The 24,340-nt window shown below is 33.7% G+C and overlaps 2 protein-coding genes across 3 annotated transcripts in view; both read right to left on the bottom strand.

Moving 5' to 3' along the window:
- The window catches only part of LOC142339107 (uncharacterized), a 382,233-nt gene that overhangs the window by 201,755 nt on the left and 156,138 nt on the right, over positions 1–24,340 (bottom strand). The window lies entirely within an intron of this gene.
- Positions 1–24,340, bottom strand: part of LOC142339701 (uncharacterized) — a 190,353-nt gene that overhangs the window by 120,761 nt on the left and 45,252 nt on the right. The window contains exons 3-11 of the mRNA XM_075389921.1: positions 20,584–20,707; positions 14,819–15,054; positions 14,129–14,144; positions 10,490–10,578; positions 7,738–8,054; positions 5,572–5,650; positions 5,026–5,073; positions 4,323–4,487; positions 75–305 (exon numbers count right to left, since the gene is read on the bottom strand). Of these exons, the coding sequence (XP_075246036.1) occupies positions 75–305; positions 4,323–4,487; positions 5,026–5,073; positions 5,572–5,650; positions 7,738–8,054; positions 10,490–10,578; positions 14,129–14,144; positions 14,819–15,054; positions 20,584–20,707 (1,305 nt within the window). The remainder of the gene's footprint in view (positions 1–74; positions 306–4,322; positions 4,488–5,025; positions 5,074–5,571; positions 5,651–7,737; positions 8,055–10,489; positions 10,579–14,128; positions 14,145–14,818; positions 15,055–20,583; positions 20,708–24,340) is intronic.

Genomic DNA, 24,340 nt, shown 5'->3' with positions numbered 1-24,340 from the left:
AACGGGATCCACTCCGGCTGAGTGCTTATGATAATACCATCTCACTTATATAAAATATGAGGAGTTCAACATACCTATTACCAATCCTGCTCCACTTTTTACATTTTTAGGAAGTTTCGGGGCGTCTTTCCGCCTTTGAGTCATAGCATCAGGGCTGCCTTTGGGACTCGAGTTATCTTTTTTCCTCTTCTCTTTTTTGCCCATTTTTGGACTTGTTGGTTGCAGCTGAGCTGGCGTCATGTAGGGGTCTTCGTTGAGGGTGTTAATTTGTGACTGTGGAATATTTTCTTCAACCTGTTTACGATCTAGAAAAGAAATCTTTTTCGTTATTTTTTGTATCAGTAAAACTACAAATTTCGTATCAGCAAAACAAAAAATAAAAATAATAACAAAAGGCAAAATCTGACCAATCGAGGGCGACCATTTTCGAGAAACTTCCTAGTGTTGCAGCTCAATTTTTTGTAGCAATTTTGCTCAGGCAAAGATAGGGTCTGCTCGGTGAGGCATAAATTTAAAAATCACTTGTGTTTTGTAGTGCGTTTAAGCGAAGGTCCTATGCCACGGATTGCGATGTAGTACAATAAACGTACATACACGAGCAACGTCGGACGAAATGCTCTCAAACGACTGGTGAGAGAGGGTAGGAACAAGCGTGTGAGGTTACGGGTAGAATGAGGTGGAGGGGCGATGTGGGGGAGGGGAGTTGGGTGGGTTGTGGGGGTGAGGGTGGGGGTGGGGTTAATGGGAGAGGGTCAACCTCTCAGAACTGCCCCAAACACCATGAATGTATGGCCCTTATACAATTTTGTCAAATTGTATACTTAAAGACTGGTTGCTTTTTCCACTGGGCTTTTTCCCCCTTTATCCTATTTTTGAGGACAAAAAGTCAATTGGCTAGACGAAAAAACGATTGGTGAAAAAAGTTGGTATCACGAAAAATCGTAATAAAAAGAAACGGGGCACGACTAATAAAAATACTACAAACATAGTTTAAGGGCAATTAATTTTGGGGTACTTTTTCAACAATTGGAGGAAGTATTTTCAATATATATGCTCTTAAAATTGAACTATAAAAATATTTAAAAAATTCAAAACTCAAAATTCTATTGTCCTCGATTGTATTTTCCGATTTTTTGTCATCTCCTTTCATTCATATCTTCTCCATTATTGCCATTTGTCATTTGTCAATAGTTTTTCAATTTCTTTATTTTGTCTTTTGATGATAAATGGTCTTTCTGATGATAAATTGCCTAAATGGTTAGAATAAACTCCGTAATTTTGAAAATTTGAGGAATAATCTTCAGACTCGGTATTCTGTTAGCTAACAGACGCAAGAAATGTATACTGTTAGTTACTATCAACAGATCACTAGAAGGAACCTAGTTTTGGAGAAACCATGTACAAAAATTTAAAACTCTAAATATTTCTCTCAGCCTTTATTACGAGATTTTTGATGACCTTAAATTTCACAGCATCCAAACGCCGCAAACGTACTGTGTTGCTTTTCGTAGCATCTGCAATTGACAGAAAAAAGTTGTCGCTTACTTCTCCACTGTACGAGGTCAGTTTTCCTGACGATGAAAATCCCAAAAAACAATTCAAACCATGGATTAAAAAATATTTTTTTTTCTTGATTTGGCCTGCAACGTAAGCAGAAGTTGTAGCCAGTAGAATACCGGAAACAAATTGAACATTCTTGTTAAAAACCACTAGCCTGACTTGAGCTGAAGTCAGAAATTTCAAAGGAAAGAAAAATAACACAAGAATTATCCTTATTAATCTCTAGACAGTGTTTAAAAATTGTGGAAACAACTCTATGTTTAGGCATCTGTGTAGTTGCGGGAGAGGGCCTGGTAGTGGCAAGGTGGAAATAAATAGTCTTGAATAATTTTCTGCTTCGAAAGTTGGCATTGAAATGTAATTTTTTGTCGTCTTCGGAAAATTGTCAGTCGTTTTTTTATTCTAAGTAACCTAACATCGCCTCATCTAGTTCTTTGACTACTAGTTGTCAATTTGGTTCAGGTTATCAACAAATGTGTTGCTTTGTGTTTATTTGTGAACTAATTTGTGTTTTCTATGCAATGATCTGGTGTCATCGCGTTAATTTACACTTTGGTGGATTTAAAAAATTCGTTGTCGTTATTCAATTTTTTCTAGGAGGTATGTGGTGTCGCTGTTTCATGGGAGTATCTGTTTCATTATTTCTTTTCGTTAGACGTAAACTGCTTTTAAGTTGTGTTATCCAGTTTTTGAATAGCTTGGTGATTGTTTTAGACTTTATGTTAAATGCTGTTTTATTTTCTTCAAAAAAAACATTCTTGGTTTGTTGATACTTTTGTAAAGGTGGAGCAGTCTCTTTGTCCGCTATAATATTTGCTATTACTACTGGTAAGTCTGATTGTCCGTCATTGTTATGCCAGAACTCTCCGTTGGTCCATTTTTTCTTCCTAATCTCGCACTTTTCTTTGCTGTTTCCACAATCCGGTTAAATAGCTGTTGTTTTATATTGTTGCATCGCACTTGCTCGTTCTTTGGAATATTCTTCTGTGTTTTTTCCGTTTATTTTACTTGTTATTTTGCGTCGTTAGACCTATTGTCTTGGTAATTCTGCTTTCTCGTTGGAAGTGACGCAGTTTCTGGCATGTCAAACATATTTTATCGCTAATTTTGTTTAAGCTCTTGTGTCCAACCAATTTTTCTCTACAAATGTAACAATTTTGCGGAACTGATTTTCTTGGCGCCAAATGTTTGAAATTAATTATTTTGACATTTCATGAGATCAAAAATTTATTTTGAGATGTCTTTGGAAACTTTTTTGTCAGAAATATAGGTCCAATCGTTTTTTTTTTGTTTTCGGTCCAGAATTGTTGCGTGAAAGTTTCAATTATACCAATTTCGATTGCCCATGTCTTTTATTTTTTGTCAACAAAAAAAGTTTTTGTTAATTTCTCCCAGACTTTTTTCCTTTAAACCCGTTTTCCAAAGTTCCCGTGTGCTTCTTCATAGCTGTTTTATTCGTCCGTCTCAGTTATTGTTGATACCTTTTTCCAGTTCCACATCAGTTTTACAGTTCCTTCAAAACGCTTGTACCATACATTGGCACCTCATCACTCTGTAATCTGTATTGTTTCCGGCTTTTGACCAAATCCTCATTTAATTGAGGCCTTGGTAACAGGTTGCGTATTGCTGCATCACATTAATAATTTTTTTTAAAGATAGGTAAAAAGAATGCTAAAAGTTCCCGGGTCAAGGTTTTTTGGTGAATTTTTGTAAGAAATGCGGTGAAATGCGGTGAATAAAAAACAATTTTCACCGTGTTTTTTTAACATATTTTTGCGGTGCATGCGGTGAATTGTTCATTTTCACAGCGTTCTCGGTATGCTTACAAAAAAGCCACTTACATACACGGGTTTGAACCTCTTACCGTCTGCATGTCTTCAACTTCTTATTCCACTACGCCGACTGTCACGTTCTTCAATAATATTTCTTGTGAAACTAAGTAAACGTTGGAGAACAAATGCTGTGAATTTAGCGATGATTTTTGTAAGAAATGCGGTGACATATATTTTTTCACCGCATTCACCGCATTTCTTACATCAATTTGCCACAAAAATCGATGCGGTGAATTTTTGTAAGACAATTGGCGAATTTTGCCGTAACTTTTCTAGGAATTGCAGTGACATATTTTTTCACCGCAATCACCACAATCACCGCATTTCTAACAAAAATTCACCGCATTCAACGCATTTTTTACAAAAATTCACCCAAAAACCTCGATCTGGGTTACAAAAATGCACCCAAAAACCTCGACCCCGGAAGAACTTCTAAAATGTCCAGAATTTTAAAAGATTTGATGTAAGAAAAGCGCTTTTACTACGAGAGATATGGATAGTGCTTGGCAAATTACAGATCTCGGAACATTTGCAAAATTTTTCACTCTCCCGGCTTGACCTGATAATTGCAAATATTATAAAATTACAACTCCATAATATGAAAGTTCTATGATTGAAACTTTTTGTCAACCACTATCCCTAAAATACTATCAGATGTCACTCCCGTCGGGATTTCTGACAATTATCCAACCGAGGAAAATAGAGGAAAAGCTATAGGAAAAAGTTCCAAGAAAAAGAAATATAAACCCGAGAGAGTTTGCACTCTATTTTTAGTTTGGGCCGTCAGACTGGCATGGTTACACCTCCTAATGTATTAAAGTGCTGCTTACCGGCACAGAATTTGCAAATAGGGATCTATAAAGGGCACCGTGTGGGGTTCGAATCAGTATAGATCCTATTCTCAAAAGAATTCTCTGTTAGGTTACTAACTTGCTCTTGGACTGAAACTTTTGAATCGTTTCTTTAGTCCTCCTACTCCTCCTTTTCCCCTCTCATTGCTTGGAGATGATCTGTCGGGACTCCCTGCTACCGACATATTCTTCAATTTTCGTCCTCTCTCTTTGTCAGTTCTCTCATTCGGAGACAAAGAACGACCTAAGTATAACTTTTGAAATGCGTTATAAAAATGATAATCGTATTTAACTGATAAAACTAATCCTTAAAAATTCAGGATTTATATTTCTTGAATTTTTACAACAACTGCATTTCAGGCATTGTATTTCTTGAATTGTATTTCTTAATACTGTATTTTTTGAATAACTGATAGTCGACATTTGAATTTGACTGAACATAAAACGGTTCTTAGTAGCAGTTAAGTTTTGTAAAAATCAGTTTCTAAATACAATTCAGCACGATCTTATTCAATCTTTTGGCTAACTGTGGGAAAATTGAGAACATGATGTCTATACTTAACCGAGATTACAAATCCCGAAAATTTCCCGTTTGTTGTTCCGGGTGAAAAGTGCTGGAAAAAAACGGGAAAAAACTGGGAACTTCCAACATTTCCAGGAATTAGTTAACCGGGAAAAACGGCAAACCGATTTGAAAGTTAATGGCAAACTGCAAAACTAACTGAACTTTTAAAATTGTTTTTCCTTTGAGATAATGACTCAAACTTAAGATTTGAACTAACCTCTTTTGTCTTTTTTCCCAAAGACTCTATTCAGGATTCCTCCTCCACCTGAAACAAACAGAAAACCTGCATATCAACAATCATCTTAGATGAAAATAGATATGTTCACAAAGGAGGTTGAAAAGAATGCCATTAATGAACTTGGAACCGGAAAGACCTTATTTGCGCCACGCGTAAATCAGTTTTTTTAAAATCTCACAGGTTGATTTTTTTCAAATCTATCGGCTCCTTCTGTCAAAATTTTTTGCAAGTTATTGTAGGAAATTTTGGGAAAAGCTGGCTTCAAAAATGACACGTAAAAGCTTTTCATCGAATAAAAACTTTGAGACACTAAATCTTAAAGATGTTTTAAAGAGTTCTAAATATTTGCAAGTAAATTGAAAAAATGGAGGTTTTTATCCGTTAAAAACAGTTTCGACATGCCCTAGAAATCAAACTTTAATTTAACAACATATCCAAATTTAATTCAAGTGCTTCAAAAATTATTTTTCTTTGCAGAAACTTGCGGTTGACGTCATTCATGTAAACAAATATTCAATGTGTCACCAAAATTTCTTTGTGTTCGTTCCTGCTCTCCTTGGTTTCGTGCTAGTGGAAACGTTGATGACTTTCCAGTTGTTCCAGTCTGTATCAATAACAACAGTTCCAATTCAAATATTTTTCCAGATCCCATTGAGTTTTTTAAAAACTTTTCGCTTTGTGAATTTTGTATTTAGTGCTGTATTTATAATCAATATTGGTGGCAAAATATTAGGCCACAGTACTCTATATCAAAACTGATTGAAAGGGAAACTAACCCGAAAATATATGTAGACCCAAACTTGCACGAAGAAGCTCTGCTTGCGTGTTGTCAAGTAAACTTTAATGTAAAAAACATAACGGTTTTATCGACCAAACAATTATATTAATAAGAAAAAGTATTTAACATCTAATAAATGACATCAAGATTTCGAAATTTGTAATTCAGAATCGAAGTTTTGCAATAAATCTGAAAAACAAATTTTTTAATTAGCTCTCTGACCGAGTTTATTTTTTAAATATATGAAATAGTTGTTATGAACTATATGAATTGAACGTCAGCTGCCAAGAAACTAAAAACCCAATGGTTATGCACGTAGAAATCAAGATTCTTTGAGATCTAAAAGATCACCATGTTCCCTGCGAACAGACCAAACACAGAAAAAACGTAGTTTTCTGCTTTCTTCTTATTATCCCACTGATTAACGCGAGTATTTCTGTAATATTTGTAGTCACAGGGTTTTTCTAGACATATGACTACTTAAAACGATTTTTAGATAACAGAAAAAATGTAATTAAAAAGTTTACAAGAAGTCTATTTCTAAACTTAAACATGTTGATTTCCGCGGCATTTCAATCTCTGCATATCAGTTTATGTAATAGCGGTGTCCTTACGTAAAATACTAATAGCTAACTATTTCATGTTCTTCGAAAATAATTGCTCTAGTTCATGAACACGTTCATTCTAAATGTTTGCAAAATTGTTTTTCAAAATGTTGAGTGACTTTTAAAATTAGGATTGAAAAAGCGTAAACAAGTTGAAACAATTTTGCCGAACTCATAAAAAAATACGTTTGTTGCGGAGTAGTTTTGAGAGATTAGATCTGTTAAAAGTTTTGTTAATAGAGTTTTATTTATAGTCAATTGGGCTTCAGGGACGCTAACATGCTGACCAAGAATGGATAACTGAGGGAAGGGGTTGACGGATGGGTGTCAAACTTTTAAGATTAAGAAACGTCCTTCACACCATAAAATTGTCTCCATTACAGTTTCGGTGAATTGTGTACTTAGGGACTAGTAAGGCGTACGGTTCACAAAAAGAGCTGATCAGCCACTTAATGCCCTCAGGGCTTTACCTGTTCATCCCATTTTCGAAAACTTAAGTGGTTCAGACAAAAAATCATTCAAGCAAAAGACCATGGACTGATATAATTGCTACAAACTTAATTGACAGCAATTAATTAGTTGTTAACGTGATAAAAAAATCAGTGTAATTGTTTCATTTGTAAAAATAATCGTTTCGTCTAGTTCTAGCTCCCATAAGGACATGAAACCAATATGAGTTCAATATTGTGCTTAGTCTGACTGCATATTCTAAGAAAAAATTTTCAAATTTTGATTGCCAATGTTTTAAATTTATCTCAAATATTATTCATTGTTTTTGCTTTGTCCAGTCTGTTAAAACTACAGCAAGCAAATTTCGGTCTGTAAATCCATACTTGTCATGACCTTAAAAACAATAAAAGATTTCACTTCGCTGATTGTCTTAGTTTTTAATTTTTCATTATTATGTGGTGTCCATTGAACAAAAGATTACTTAAGTTGGCAGTTTGATTTGTAAAATCTTGGAAAATAAAATATTATCCTTAAAATTCATGTTGTTGTTTTCCAAAATTGTATGTTTTAAGGCGTGGCGATGGAGTAGAAGAGATCTCCGACTAAGTTTGGGCAGGTTGAGGGAAAGAACTCGAGTCAGAAAAAAAATTTGAGAGACCCCCTTTTTTCATGAAAACACTCGATTTATTGAAATAAATATAAGAATGACTTTATTAGCATCCTCGACTATATGAAGATAGAGACAACATTTACCTCCCCATACCCCCTCCTCGCTCAAACATTTGGAAAAGTCGAGCTCAATCAAGACGGGTATGCAAGAGGGCAAATATGAAATGAGTGGAACTAATTGTCACAAACAAATCTATCGCCTCTGGCTCTGTAATCCCGCCCAGAAGTGTCAAATTGAAATCTGTCATCGACATTAACATTAACCGGATGTTCCCGAGTTGGTCTCACTGTCTCGTAAATGGGTTCCGACATTTGTCTCAAATCAGGCGAATGTTGAGGGGGGTAGGATTGACCAACAGGTTGTTGACATTGTTGTTGATTCTGCACCTGGTTCGGGTTATATGACGACCACGATGGTAGATTGTAAGGCCATTGAGTACTGTGCCCGTTGGGGTGGGTTTGATAGCCTCTAGAGACTCCAAATTGTCGAGGAGACTGTTGGAAATCTAATAGTGAGGTCGGCAATGATTTAAAGTTTTCTGACTCAAGAGAAAGTCTGCTAATAGTTTGAATTTGGTTCAGAGGTAGTCAGGCAAAAAATATGACATGAGCAAAAAAAATATAATAAATAATATAAAAAATATAAAAAAATATTTGATTAAAGTTGGCGCTGGAAATTTATTAAAAATCAAAATTGTAATACTAAAAGAAACACTGCTGAAGTCAAAAACGATGAAAACTGTTTAGTTTTTATTAAAAAAATGACCAAATATCTAAAATGGTAAGAAACTAAAAATATAATTTAAAAAGTTTTTGTTAAATTTGACATGTAAAACATGATATGATTGACATATAAAGCAAATAATTTTCAAATAAAACTTTTGCAAGACTTACTGTAGCTTTTTAAAAAATCAAAGAAACAGGCAAAAAAGTGTAGAAAAACATTTTGAGTCAAAAGTTAACCTAAATGGCCTCTTCAATTTGCCTTTGATCCATCCCAGTAAAATCAGAGAAACGTACGCATATAAGGACACAAAATTCAACTCAAGTCCTCTTATTCGAATTTATCTTCCGAACAATACTCGTTTATCAAAAACTAAGAACTTAGCAATCAAATCTGGACTCATTTTAAAAAAGAAACCAAACCAAATAGGTTCCAAAAAATGGACATCAACGAACAAGAACGAAACTTCAAAAAAAATTGAAAATTAGTGGAAAAACTTTTAAACAACAGAAATGAACAGTGACTGCGAGTTTCTGCGTGCGAAAAAACCAACTATCCAGAAAGCAAATTTAAATTAAAAGACTAGTATTTTCTTCTCTCCAATTCCTGTTATAACATTATATAAACTCAGCTTCAACTTGATTTCAGAAATTTAAAAAATGATTGAAGGAATCTTAAATAAACGACGGAGTCAAAATGCAAATCAAATTTTTTCAAAAAACAAGTCAGATCTTATATCTTTATTCTTTCCCATTTATTCCAGAAAGTTTATCATTTACAATAAACTCTCCCGAAAGTTTATCGTTTACTATAAAATCCGTTTTGCTATAACTCACAAAAAGTTTACTTAGTTGAGATTTAATCATGTTGATTCTTAAGTTTTTCCCTATAAGTTTTTACAAGATAACAAATAAGGAAAAATTGTTATCAAAAATTTAAAGTTGTCGAAATTGCTGAGAGTCTTTTTTGCAAGTCGGAAAATTTTAGTTATGAATGGTCTCTTTTTTGTTCTAATAGAGGAATCCAAGGTTTTTCTCACCAGTTGAATCGTTGCCCCATAAATATTTAGGATATAGCAATTTATAACAAATCTTACCAATAAAAGGCGGAGTAACCAAATCATTTCATTTGATAGACACGCGTTCAAAAACAATGATCAACATAACAACAAACATTTCCTATGAAAAAACCAGTCGACTTCAAAAACCTGTCCGAGAGAAAACCGCTGAAACCCTACTTAAGAGAACCAAACAAAACCATTAAAAATATGATATGCTGAATTCCAAATTTTGAAAAAGTCAAATTACAAACAAAGAGTTTCAAACGATTAGACCTTACAATTATCTAGCTTGGTTGACCTCGCTTTAATCAAAATTAAGTTCTTACTTTCCGAATTTAGACTCTACAAAAAGTGAGTGCATAAATATTTTTATTGAGTGCATAAATCTTTTTATTGAGTAAATCGAGTCATTTTTATTTACGAAATTTGTCACACGGTTGAGCTAAAAAGTTATGCAGACCAGTAACAAAGGACAACACGCATACAAACTCAACTGGTGAGTTGGGGAAGTTGCACCAATCTTGACTTTTTCGACGTTACAAAATTCGTAAATCGGAATTGGACAAAAAAATGTCATCGAAAAGACTTTTTCAAACGTCTCATTTTTTAAAAAACCAGTTAGAAAACTTCACGACGCAAAACCGCTTGCTTATTTGTTCTGCTCATTTTTCGACTTTATCAGAATCAGCACTGCAAATGACGTACAAAATCATCGAAAATTTTCAACATTTCTGCAAGAAAGATTAGCTACCAAATACAATTCAAATTCTTTGAATTGTAATAGACCGCGATGAGACAATAACAGACTCGCTTTCGTTTCTCGGGTATTATAATGGACAATTTTAACAATTTTAACAAAAATTTACTCAAATCATTTCTTATCTGCAGGAGTTCAACCAAGCGCAATTATGACGAAAATTTTGCATATAGAATAAGAAGCGAAAACGTCCTTTCAGGAACCGGAGTCAAGATTTTAATGGCATTCCTTTCTTTTGTCAATTTTTTTTTACCGCGTCCCCCTTTTGCGCCAGTTTCCTGTTCATTTCTGTCGTTCATGGGCGGGGTCTTCTGGTCAAAGTTCTTTTTCCTCAGCTTTTTCAATTCGTGTCTCTCTTGTTCCAATTTAAGGACGTTTTCGCGCTGCTTCTCATACGCACTTTGAAGGAAGTCTGTTGTACTCTTGTGAACAGAAGGTGAACCTTGCGGAACACCACTGCCATCTGTGCCACCATTGTCCACGCCAGGTCTGAAACATGCAATGGAAAACTAAAAAATTAAACATTCAATTATGCAGTAGGTTTGATCGCCTCAGATGAAGGTCAAAATTAGCTGTTCTCTTCCGTCCTTATGAAGAATAGCACGTTCGCCTAGATGGAGGAGCTGGGTAAGTCTTAAATGCCATCTGAGCTGGGGGAGGGGGTGAAATCCTCAATTGACCTTAACTCCACTAACTGAAGTTTGCAAATGTTCATGAGGTGAAAATCATATCGACAGCGAATAAAAGTATCTGTAACCAAAGTTAATCGCTCGCATCAACAAAAGATGAATTGCAAAAAGATGTAAAAGGACATTGCTCCTCACTGAGTATAAAACCTGCATGAATGGATAAAATCTCATTTGAGCTGAGCGTGAGGTCATATTGTTGTGACTGACGAAATAAAAAAAAATAGCAGGACAAGTCCTGACGTACAATTCAAAGAATTTTCATTAAATAAACAAAAAACTAGACCTGGAATGGACTATGAATGGACTGGGAAAACCATTTAGAAAAAAATCCGATCCAAAAAACCGAAAAAAACCAGTAAAAATCAAAGTGAAATTGCCGCATGTGAACAAAAAACCACTAGCGAGAAAGCGAATTTTTGTTCAAACACCGTTTTCCCACTCTATTTTAAATTTAGAGCAAAAAAATTTCACGCCGCAAAACCACTCGCTTTTTCGCTTCACTTCCTGTTTCGGCGTGACCATAATCACTACTCCAATTTGACTTCAAAAATCATGAAAATGTGTGAACAGATCTTAAAAAAAAACATAGCCGGAAGAATTACGGGAACGACTCGAAGGAGAAAATTGCCCATTCTTATGACTAAACAACTGAAAAATTATTGCGAACCCTGAACCTCCACAAATGCCATAGAAAAATTAAGGAAGAATAGAAAAGGTATTTACAACCAAATTTAAGAAAAAAATTATAAAAACTTAAGTTTTTTTTAGCTTGAGTTTTTTTTTATAGTAAAAGGAAACATAAAACCGAATAAAGTTTCTTTGCAATTAGAGCAATGAAAAGCTCACAAAACAATGGACAATTCATAATAGGCTAAGAAACTTGTCTAAGATGAAAAAACTAAGAGAAATGATTTTAAAATTTCTCAATTTTTCTGTCAATTTTCCTAAGAAAAAAATGAGTTATACCAAGAAAACTTTAGTCAATTGGTATCTGAATATTTCTTAAGTAACAAGCTTTTATCCAAATTCCACTTAAAGCAATGAAACAGAAAAACAGGCAAAAAATCATCAAATTTTGTCTAAAAATCAGCAAAACTGATCAAAAATCTCCAAATTAGCATTAAATTATAATTTACTACTTGAAACCTACAATTCCTACCAGAACAAGCCTTAAGCTAATACAATATCATAATCAAACCTCATAACCATCAAAAGTTGCGAAAAACTGCTTTCAAAAGCCCCACGTGAAAAAAAATTCGCTCAATTAGAGAAAATTTTTTCACACATCAATTTTTCGCTCTTTCAAAAACAGCGGTATGAACAAAAACCACTCTCTTTTCGATCCGCTCTTCACTTTTGTTCACCACCAAAATCACTCCAATTTTTTTCACGCGTTCGATTTCCCGCTTCAAAAATCACTCCAATAAAATTGATTTTAAAAAAGGACTTCTCCAATACTCCTCTTCGAGTCGTAAAAAGACCCCAATACAATTCAAATTCTTTGAATTGTAAAAACATAGCAGGACAAATTATGAATTGCAAAGCAATGAATTGATCACACAGAAATTTCATCAAAGGCATTTTTAGATTGTCAATAGCCTTTGATGGACAATGAGGCACAGAGTCATGAATACTCAAACAAAAGAATTAAAAGGAATAAGAAACATCCGTAAACAAAATTTTAAAATTTGATGAAAAGCTATTTTTCCCTGGCAATTGGTTTCAAACCATCAAACCAACAACATTAAAACTATGTGTTGACAATTCACAACATAAGGACACCCAGACCAAACATTCACTAACTTCGTGGAAGACGAAGTATAAAATTACACTGAAAAGAAAACGCAAAATCATTACTTTTTTTGCAAAAACATAGCATCAGAGGTGATAACAAGTAAAGAAACTTTTTAAAAAAAAACTTAGAAACATTATAGAAACCACTGAAAGAAAATTGAAAAATTAACAACAAATGAAGGCATGGCTAGGAAAAATCAAACAAAACTTTAGCAGCCAGCTGAAACTACTGAAGAGCTCATCATAAGTTTAATGCTCTTCAGTTTAAGAGAACTCACAAAAGTAAGAATCAGGGCAAGGGTTAAAAATGCAACTTTCTGAAAACAAGGAGTTAAAAATTCTAAGAACAAAACCCAGGTTCAGTTAACTGTCATCAGAAAATTATTAGTGTCACCTATTAGTCAAGAAACAAAGAGAGGAAAAACCGCAAAAAATAAAACGGTCCAAAATCGAATGTTTTTTTAATCTTTTGAAATTAAATAATTCAAAACAAGGAGGCTCTGTAATGTGCGTTCGAACATAAAATTCCAACCCCGCTCATCACATTTTTGTCATAAATGTCTACCAAATGAGGAACAGGCAGAAAACCCCAAAAATTCATGATTTTTTTTTTCAAAAAAATGTGCACGAACTAAGATCGCCTCCAACGCAAATAACTCAGTGGAGTAAAAAATACTGCATTATATTCATGAGATCAGTCATTATTAAGAAAGTAAGTCAAGACAAACAACAAAATCAAACAACAATAACAACAAACATTAACTACATCCACAACAGTAACAATTAGACACAAAAGAACAAAAAAAAACAAATTGGGTTATCTTTGTTAAAACAGTAATTTTAAAAGTAAGGAAAACCATTAGACGGCAATCGAAAACATCCAATATAATTAAGATCACTTGTTCCTCTATTAGAGGGCATTAAGACCTGTCAATAATCATTTTTTTAAGCGGTTACAAAAAGAACAACAAAAAGAGACAACAAAAAGGAATTCAGTTAAAAATTGCGAGAAAACGCTGTCGAAGAATTAAAGCCATATTTGGCCCCTCACACAGTGTTCAATTGAGCCTTTTTCGAATGCCAAAATTGTGGTATCGGCCGTCTCACTAAGGAGAATAGGTACTAAGTAAAAAGAGAATAAGGGCAAAATTAATTAGCACTTTTTTCGAGAAATTATTTTCAAAGTCATGAAAGCCATTAGTTTGCATGACTTTGAATCGTTGCCCCATAAATATTTAGGATATAGCAATTTATAACAAATCTTACCAATAAAAGGCGGAGTGACCAAATCATTTCATTTGATAGACACGCGTTCAAAAACAATGATCAACATAACAACAAACATTTCCTATGAAAAAACCAGTCGACTTCAAAAACCTGTCCGAGAGAAAACCGCTGAAACCCTACTTATAAGAACCAAACAAAACCATTAAAAATATGATATGCTGAATTCCAAATTTTGAAAAAGTCAAATTACAAACAAAGAGTTTCAAACGATTAGACCTTACAATTATCTAGCTTGGTTGACCTCGCTTTAATCAAAATTAAGTTCTTACTTTCCGAATTTAGACTCTACAAAAAGTGAGTGCATAAATATTTTTATTGAGTGCATAAATCTTTTTATTGAGTAAATCGAGTCATTTTTATTTACGAAATTTGTCACACGGTTGAGCTAAAAAGTTATGCAGACCAGTAACAAAGGACAACACGCATACAAACTCAACTGGTGAGTTGGGGAAGTTGCACCAATCTTGACTTTTTGGCTCTCGACGTTACAAAATTCGTAAATCGGAATTGGACAAAAAAATGTCATCGAAAAGACTTTTTCAAACGTCTCATTTTTTAAAAAACCAGTTAGAAAACTTCACGACGCAAAACCGCTTGCTTATTTGTTCTGCTCATTTTTCGACTTTATCAGAATCAGCACTGCAAATGACGTACAAAATCATCGAAAATTTTCAACATTTCTGCAAGAAAGATTAGCTACCAAATACAATTCAAATTCTTTGAATTGTAATAGACCGCGATGAGACAATAACAGACTCGCTTTCGTTTCTCGGGTATTATAATGGACAATTTTAACAATTTTTACAAAAATTTACTCAAATCATTTCTTATCTGCAGGAGTTCAACCAAGCGCAATTATGACGAAAATTTTGCATATAGAATAAGAAGCGAAAACGTCCTTTCAGGAACCGGAGTCAAGATTTTAATGGCATTCCTTTCTTTTGTCAATTTTTTTTTACCGCGTCCCCCTTTTGCGCCAGTTTCCTGTTCATTTCTGTCGTTCATGGGCGGGGTCTTCTGGTCAAAGTTCTTTTTCCTCAGCTTTTTCAATTCGTGTCTCTCTTGTTCCAATTTAAGGACGTTTTCGCGCTGCTTCTCATACGCACTTTGAAGGAAGTCTGTTGTACTCTTGTGAACAGAAGGTGAACCTTGCGGAACACCACTGCCATCTGTGCCACCATTGTCCACGCCAGGTCTGAAACATGCAATGGAAAACTAAAAAATTAAACATTCAATTATGCAGTAGGTTTGATCGCCTCAGATGAAGGTCAAAATTAGCTGTTCTCTTCCGTCCTTATGAAGAATAGCACGTTCGCCTAGATGGAGGAGCTGGGTAAGTCTTAAATGCCATCTGAGCTGGGGGAGGGGGTGAAATCCTCAATTGACCTTAACTCCACTAACTGAAGTTTGCAAATGTTCATGAGGTGAAAATCATATCGACAGCGAATAAAAGTATCTGTAACCAAAGTTAATCGCTCGCATCAACAAAAGATGAATTGCAAAAAGATGTAAAAGGACATTGCTCCTCACTGAGTATAAAACCTGCATGAATGGATAAAATCTCATTTGAGCTGAGCGTGAGGTCATATTGTTGTGACCGACGAAATAAAAAAAAAATAGCAGGACAAGTCCTGACGTACAATTCAAAGAATTTTCATTGAATAAACAAAAAACTAGACCTAGAATGGACTATGGATGGACTGGGAAAACCATTTAGAAAAAAATCCGATCCAAAAAACCGAAAAAAACCAGTAAAAATCAAAGTGAAATTGCCGCATGTGAACAAAAAACCACTAGCGAGAAAGCGAATTTTTGTTCAAACACCGTTTTCTCACTCTATTTTAAATTTAGAGCGAAAAAATTTCACGCCGCAAAACCACTCGCTTTTTCGCTTCACTTCCTGTTTCGGCGTGACCATAATCACTACACCAATTTGACTTCAAAAATCATGAAAATGTGTGAACAGATCTTAAAAAAAACATAGCCGGAAGAATTCCGGAAACGACTCGAAGGAGAAAATTGCCCATTCTTATGACTAAACAACTGAAAAATTATTGCGAACCCTGAACCTCCACAAATGCCATAGAAAAATTAAGGAAGAATAGAAAAGGTATTTACAACCAAATTTAAGAAAAAAATTATAAAACTTAAGTTTTTTTTAGCTTGAGTTTTTTTTATAGTAAAAGGAAACATAAAACCGATTAAAGTTTCTTTGCAATTAGAGCAATGAAAAGCTCACAAAACAATGGACAATTCATAATAGGCTAAGAAACTTGTCTAAGATGAAAAAACTAAGAGAAATGATTTTAAAATTTCTCAATTTTTCTGTCAATTTTCCTAAGAAAAAAATGAGTTATACCAAGAAAACTTTAGTCAATTGGTATCTGAATATTTCTTAAGTAACAAGCTTTTATCCAAATTCCACTTAAAGCAATGAAACAGAAAAACAGGCAAAAAATCATCAAATTTTGTCTAAAAATCAGCAAAACTGATCAAAAATCTCCAAATTAGCATTAAATTATATTTACTACTTGAAACCTACAATTCCTACCAGAACAAGCCTTAAGCTAATACAATATCATAATCAAACCTCATAACCATCAAAAGTTGCGAAAAACTGCTTTCAAAAGCCCCACGTGAAAAAAAATTCGCTCAATTAGAGAAAATTTTTTCACACATCAATTTTTCGCTCTTTCAAAAACAGCGGTATGAACAAAAACCACTCTCTTTTCGATCCGCTCTTCACTTTTGTTCACCACCAAAATCACTCCAATTTTTTTCACGCGTTCGATTTCCCGCTTCAAAAATCACTCCAATAAAATTGATTTTAAAAAAGGACTTCTCCAATACTCCTCTTCGAGTCGTAAAAAGACCCCAATACAATTCAAATTCTTTGAATTGTAAAAACATAGCAGGACAAATTATGAATTGCAAAGCAATGAATTGATCAGACAGAAATTTCATCAAAGGCATTTTTAGATTGTCAATAGCCTTTGATGGACAATGAGGCACAGAGTCATGAATACGCAAACAAAAGAATTAAAAGGAATAAGAAACATCCGTAAACAGAATTTTAAAATTTGATGAAAAGCTATTTTTCCCTGGCAATTGGTTTCAAACCATCAAACCAACAACATTAAAACTATGTGTTGACAATTCACAACATAAGGACACCCAGACCAAACATTCACTAACTTCGTGGAAGACGAAGTATAAAATTACACTGAAAAGAAAACGCAAAATCATTACTTTTTTTGCAAAAACATAGCATCAGAGGTGATAACAAGTAAAGAAACTTTTTTTAAAAAAAACTTAGAAACATTATAGAAACCACTGAAAGAAAATTGAAAAAATAACAACAAATGAAGGCATGGCTAGGAAAAATCAAACAAAACTTTAGCAGCCAGCTGAAACTACTGAAGAGCTCATCATAAGTTTAATGCTCTTCAGTTTAAGAGAACTCACAAAAGTAAGAATCAGGGCAAGGGTTAAAAATGCAACTTTCTGAAAACAAGGAGTTAAAAATTCTAAGAACAAAACCCAGGTTCAGTTAACTGTCATCAGAAAATTGTTAGTGTCACCTATTAGTCAAGAAACAAAGAGAGGAAAAACCGCAAAAAATAAAACGGTCCAAAATCGAATGTTTTTTTAATCTTTTGAAATTAAATAATTCAAAACAAGGAGGCTCTGTAATGTGCGTTCGAACATAAAATTCCAACCCCGCTCATCACATTTTTGTCATAAATGTCTACCAAATGAGGAACAGGCAGAAAACCCCAAAAATTCATGATTTTTTTTTTCAAAAAAATGTGCACGAACTAAGATCGCCTCCAACGCAAATAACTCAGTGGAGTAAAAAATACTGCATTAGATTCATGAGATCAGTCATTATTAAGAAAGTAAGTCAAGACAAACAACAAAATCAAACAACAATAACAACACACATTAACTACATCCACAACAGTAACAATTAGACACAAAAGAACAAAAAAAACAAATTGGGTTATCTTTGTTAAAACAGTAATTTTAAAAGTAAGGAAAACCATTAGACGGCAATCGAAAACATCCAATATAATTAAGATCACTTGTTCCTCTATTAGAGGGCATTAAGACCTGTCAATAATCATTTTTTTAAGCGGTTACAAAAAGAACAACAAAAAGAGACAACAAAAAGGAATTCAGTTAAAAATTGCGAGAAAACGCTGTCGAAGAATTAAAGCCATATTTGGCCCCTCACACAGTGTTCAATTGAGCCTTTTTCGAATGCCAAAATTGTGGTATCGGCCGTCTCACTAAGGAGAATAGGTACTAAGTAAAAAGAGAATAAGGGCAAAATTAATTAGCACTTTTTTCGAGAAATTATTTTCAAAGTCATGAAAGCCTTTAGTTAAAAAATGAAGCAGTTAAGCAGGTTCGCCTATTCGTCCAGAAGAAGTGCTTGAGGCCTGTCAAAAGTCAGAACATGTCCTACGTATACAAAAAGAGCGCTAAAAATAGACAAAAATTGAAAATTACTTTACTTTTTGTGCGAAAAACCCGTGTCGAATCCAGTAAACTCATAACAAATTCTTTTAAAAACTTAGGCTTTGTACACTTGCACCTTCCCTCAACAAAAAAATGTCATATTTGACCTGTAATTAACGAGACTAGGTAACAAAACGACAGAAAACAACAAAAATGAGAAGTTAAAGAACGTTAGAGTTCTTTTATTTTTGAAAATTATTGTTTTCAAAATCATGAAGGCCATCAGCTATCTACTCAAATCAGAACAAAGGCTATCTACTCAAATCAGAACAATTTAATCTTTCATAAAATGCCAATGAGATCTGCTGTTCTCCAGGTTGTTTCATGCGACTAAATAGACAGAGTAAAAACGACAATTAAAGACGATTGTAAAAAATTGATTAGAATTCTTCGAGAAAGGGGGTGTCGAAGCCTTTGAAACCCAATGAGATGCCTTTCAAGACTTATATAAGTTCAAGTGTGCCTTATTTCGACCGGCAATAATGCAATATGTGAACTGTCATTAATGTGATTATCTGAAAAAACGAGAAAAAAACAGAAATTTGGCCAATACATAAAAATAAAAAAAAAAATGTGATATCGAATAGTATCGAAGCCAGAAAACCATATCTTAACGCGTACAACCGCAAATTTTTTTTAATATTTGTTTCAATAGAAAGAAGTTGGTGAATAACCATTCTTTCTTTGCTGACACTAAGCTATAAGTTGACCAAATTAAGAGAAAAATCGTGGCAAAGTTCAGTAAGCAATTGTTCATTTAAAAAGCAAACATTTTCAAAAGTCAAAACGACCAAAATCTTTCGAGTAAAGACAATAGGTACAATAATTTGGAACTGCTTAGAAAGCCATCTGGACCTAACGACAGTGAGCTTTGATGTGAATTGATGTGTTTTTTAATTAACATAAAAAGCTCTAATTTTTTCTTTAAAAAGACCCACTAATTACAATCCGATTTTTTTATTGATTGTAACAGTCCAAGATTGCAACAAAACCAACTCTGCTACTGCTGTTTGTCCATTTAGAGCACTCAATTGTTTCGAATGGTTTAGATCTAGATAATTTGTTAGTTAAAAATCAAAATTAAATGCTGCGATTTTGATTATCATAGAGTAAAGTTAGAAAACAACGGCAAAATTTTGATTCTAGACTACCCTCAATTGAAATGGAAATAAAACTAGCTGTTTTTGTAGTTTACAAGGATTGTGTTTGTTGTTTCTGGAGTGTGTACTTCGGGCAAATTTAATCAAAGTGTACTAAAGAAGCTTATTTTGGGCAGTTTTTGATGAAACAGGCTGAACTTTGAAATATTTATCCAACATTTTAGGCAGAAAAACTAAATAAAAACTGTCAACACTACTTTTTCTGTCTTTAAAAATAAAATTAACGGGAACTATCGTTAACAATTTTTACAATTTTCTGCAAAATTGACAAAACTTTAGGCGAAAATCCGGAAAATGTGAATAAAAACATCGGAAATCCGTCAATTATTCACAAAATTTCAACTATCGATAATTCCCTGTATAATACGAATTTCAAACAAATCTTTTTAATTACATTTTCTACGCTGGAGGGGCTTTTTAATGATACTATTCACAACTCTGTACGATGAATATATCGATCCTTCAAAATTGACTGAACAAAAAAACCCATTAAAGCGGATTTTTATTATCTTAATTCTGCGATTTTTCGATATAGACAGAAAAGGGTATAAAAACGTCAATGTTTTTCTTCAACATAACTGTAACTTCAATGCCTACTCATAAGTTCAATTTTGATACTTAGTTGCCGACAGACATAAAAGAGTTATATATAATAGTTACCGCAATTTGCGGTAAGCAGCGGTCATTCAGTAAAATTTTTATTCTGTAGAGGAAATTGTTTTCTCAACTCTAATTTTAACAAAAATGAAAGGGTGAACCTAGAGTTCGAGATATCACATTAAAATTGTTTATTTTCTTTTTAATTTTTCATTGTTCCAAATTCAATTCCTCCTCCATTTCCGCAAAATTCAATTGACCAATTTGTTATCCATATATGGTTGATCTCGGATTTTAATTTCTCATTTTTTGAGGTCTTTGCGTTATTGCGAGAATCTTACGAAATAGTTATTTTCTTGCAAGATCTTGCAACATAACCATCCGGTCTCGACTGGGGATTGCATTTATATGAGATATTTGATTTTGAATCAAGTTAGTATAACCTGTTGTTCGTCTGCACTTGCGACTCATTTATAAACTCAGGATCCGCGACATCATATGTGGCCAATCCTTGTATTTTCGGGTGGAGACGACCTCTGCTCATCTCAACGTAGTTGCTCTCAGGCACTTTTAATTGATAAAGGTCCCCCTATTTCCTACTGTGGAATAGTCACATCTTTTCATTATGAATAGTGCTTGGTGGACAGGATTAAGAATTTCTGATTTAATTTTTTGCAGCATATACGAACCATCAGAATTTCAAGTACGGTTTCACATAGGACATACAAGATCAAAATGATGCCGACTCAAGCTTATAAAAAAAACTAAAACTAAAACCATATTAAGGGTCTTCAAATGACTATACGAATTAATCAACGACGATCTTTGCGTCTAGAGCCTAGAATTAAATATCTAATTTACTTTTGATTTACATTTCAATTAACACGGCTGCAGCAAATGTAAAAAAGAGCACTTATACAACAAAAAGAACACTAAAGATCACGGTTGCGGAGACGAAAAAATGACAACATGAAACGTTTTCATGTACCTTTCTAATGGACCTGTAGGACCTTCTAATTACGATATTAACACAAAACTCAAAAATTTTTCTCATTTTTATGTGGAAACATAGCCCGCAGATTGCCAAAATACCAGGGTAATAGGCTTGCGTGTCATATAATACAGGCAGAAATGGATACAGGTATAAGTTGAAAAACTATCGATGCAGCTAAAAAACGTATGTTGAAATCATTCAACAATTGATTAATAAAGCGTTTTACAAAACACTCAGCAGTAATTTTTTATTATGGACCTTTAAGACACATGTGAGTTCTTATCACCTAAATATAAATCAAGTTGAACTTTAGTTTTAGGGTGCAAAAGCTAAGACAGTTATGATAAAAATCTTTTCACTCAAATGACCTAAAAATTTTTACTAGAGTTAATGAGAAATAAAGTCATGCGCGTAAATACCGTTAGTGAGAGAAAGAAGTCCATAAGAATACTTGACTTTTTTCAGCGTTGCTGTGTGAACAAATGTGAAACGAAAAAAATGTGTCCGACAACGCATCAAAAAATTAGCGCGGCAAGTCATGCCATAATCTAAAAAATTTTCTTTGACTGATCAAAACAACAAAACCTAGAATTAAATGGACTATGAATTAAAAAAAAAACGAAAAATGGGTGAAAATGAATGTCAAAATGTGATCAAATAATCACTAGCGAGAAAGAAATTTTGTTCAAACACCATAATTTTCGCTCTGCTATAATGTTATAGGAAAAAATCACAAAGCCCAACCAATTGTTTTTTTTTGCTCCACGGCGTTTTTGTTGCTTCAGCGAGACCAAAATCATCACTTCAATATGACTTCAAAAATCATGAAAATATGTAATTATATCCTATAAAAGATACAGAGCACAAACATAATTCAAAAATTTTGAATATAAATTGAAAACGAAATCCATACTATAGCTACGCTCAGCTTTCAGCTTTGCAGCTGTAATCAATTTATAGATGTTCAAAATTCTAAATCAATTGTCCTCCTTCGGTTAAATGAACTCTATTTGTCAAACTTTTACACAACGAAATATCACATATTATAAGAGAACTGGTGAAAAATTTTTATCAACATCTTTTTAGGAAAACTAATATTAAACTAAATCATTCAGAGATGAACAGTTGCTCTAGAATTGGAAATTTTCTCAAATAACTTCAACACCCACTGCAAGGCAACCATTTATTCTAATTTGAAAAAAAATTATGGTGTACTGCAATAGGGATCTGTTCATGAGAGCAAATGACTGTCACCGAGTGAGTAGAGAAACAAAAGAAGAACACTTAATTAATTTCAAAACTTACAACAAATTATTTTATGTCTTTTACCAGCCTAGTATATTAAATTGAAGTCATTCTTGAGCAAAATTGTAAACAGCGCTGCTTTCCTGGCATAGTTATGGAGACACAAACTAAAAAGTCAATGAAGATTATGCGCAAAAAAGCTGATCTAACGAAAATCAATTATCACAAAAAACATTGAAACAAATTTTGAAGACCTTGTAAGAGCCAACTAAACAGACATTATTAAACAAAAAGATGCGTATTCAAGGAGAGTGTTCAATGGCCGAAGACTAGATGATGCAGAGACTAATGGCCCAAACAAAACCGACTAACGTCGGGCTAACTACTCTCAAACGACCTGCGAGCAGTTGGCTTTGTCTGTGGCTACAGTTTAGTGAGGCTAGTTTTAGCTTAATTGAAGGGGCATGATGTGAATGCAGTGGGAGAAGTGTAGTTGACGGGGGTGCGGTAGCGGTGGGGGTAACGATGGGATGAGGGTCCGTGGCTGCATAGGGGCGCTTACTGACTGAACGATGTGCAGGGGTGGGGATTGGTGGGAGGGTGGTGACGCGCTGCTGGGCTTGCTTGGTTAAGAGAACAGAATTTAAGATGTCATTGACCAAAAAAAACATATTGTCCAAACAAAAAAGGGTCCTGAGAGAAAATGTTAATACAGAATGTCAATAACCGACGAAGTACGCTTATGAAAAAAGAAATCGATGATCAAAAAATTGGTTTTTCAAAAATTAAAGACCGAAAAGGTTTTCAAAACAATATTCAAAGACAGAAAAAATTCCAAGGAAACAAACGTTAATCACCAAAAAGTTTCATATTCAAAAACGGGGTAGAATGGCGCACCATTTTCGAAGAAGTAAGTGTCAATAAAAAGGATTATTTTTATGTTGAAGTTAAGTGCCAATTTACAGGACCCAACAACAACTTAGAAAATCACTTAGAAAATTTTTCAACCGTAAAGTTTTAAAGCAATTTTTTTAGTCTGATTAATTTGTCAAAAACAATTTTGTACGGCAATGGCAATTATTTTACAAGTTTTTATTTCTTTTCTAATTTATTTTTAATACTTGTTGATACCTATTTTGTTACGTATCCATTTTTAGTTTTTTCTTTGTTTCTCTCTGACTTTCAATAAATGTTTTTTTCTATCAATATCTCTCTCTCTCTCTCTCTCTCTCTCCCTCTATCTCTCTCTCTCTCTCTCTCTCTCTCTCTCTCTCTCTCTCTATATATATATATATATATATATATATATATATATATATATATATATATATATCTCGCTCACACACACACGTTCAAGTTCAAATGTTTTTTTGCAATATCATTTCGCCTTCTTTTCTTAATATATTCATCTTTTTGCTTTTTCTTGGTTTTTTCTCCTTTCCTGCTCTTCTAATTTTGCTTCTTTACTCTTTTTTCTATTGTCATTTTAAATTAAAAAAGTTCTTTGACGCTGGAATTTTGATTGTTAGACACAAAGTAGTTAAAAATTTTGGTTAAAAGTTTGATATAATTTGTCAATAAACTGTCCAATTTTTTTGCAATTTTTTAAGTTGGCGTCCTAAAAGTTAATTTTGCAAAGAGAGTTACTGGTTGACTAAAAATAGATAGTCGAACAACTGAAACGTCCAAAAAAGTTACAACGGAATTTTTGTCAGAAATATTTCTCACAATATCAGGTTTCATCTACTTCTTTTTTCAAACGCACTGAATAAGCTCTTCTTATAGAGTCAGATGGGGGCTGATTTCAACCTTGGTTGATTTCCGAGGGTTTGTTTTCTATTTGGGGTTCAATTCCTATATATAATTTTTTTCTGCGTGTTTTCTTCCAATGCCGCTTTTTCCTCTGCTGAATATCAAAATCAACTATTCTGGAGCCGCCCATAGACTCTAAACAAAGAAGA

Source organism: Convolutriloba macropyga, chromosome 5 (genome assembly GCF_964194025.1).
Source record: "Convolutriloba macropyga chromosome 5, txConMacr16.3, whole genome shotgun sequence".
NCBI classification, from domain to species: Eukaryota; Metazoa; Xenacoelomorpha; order Acoela; family Convolutidae; genus Convolutriloba; species Convolutriloba macropyga.
The sequence above is the reverse complement of the archived record's forward strand: the minus strand, read 5'-3'. Positions and strand labels throughout refer to the sequence as shown.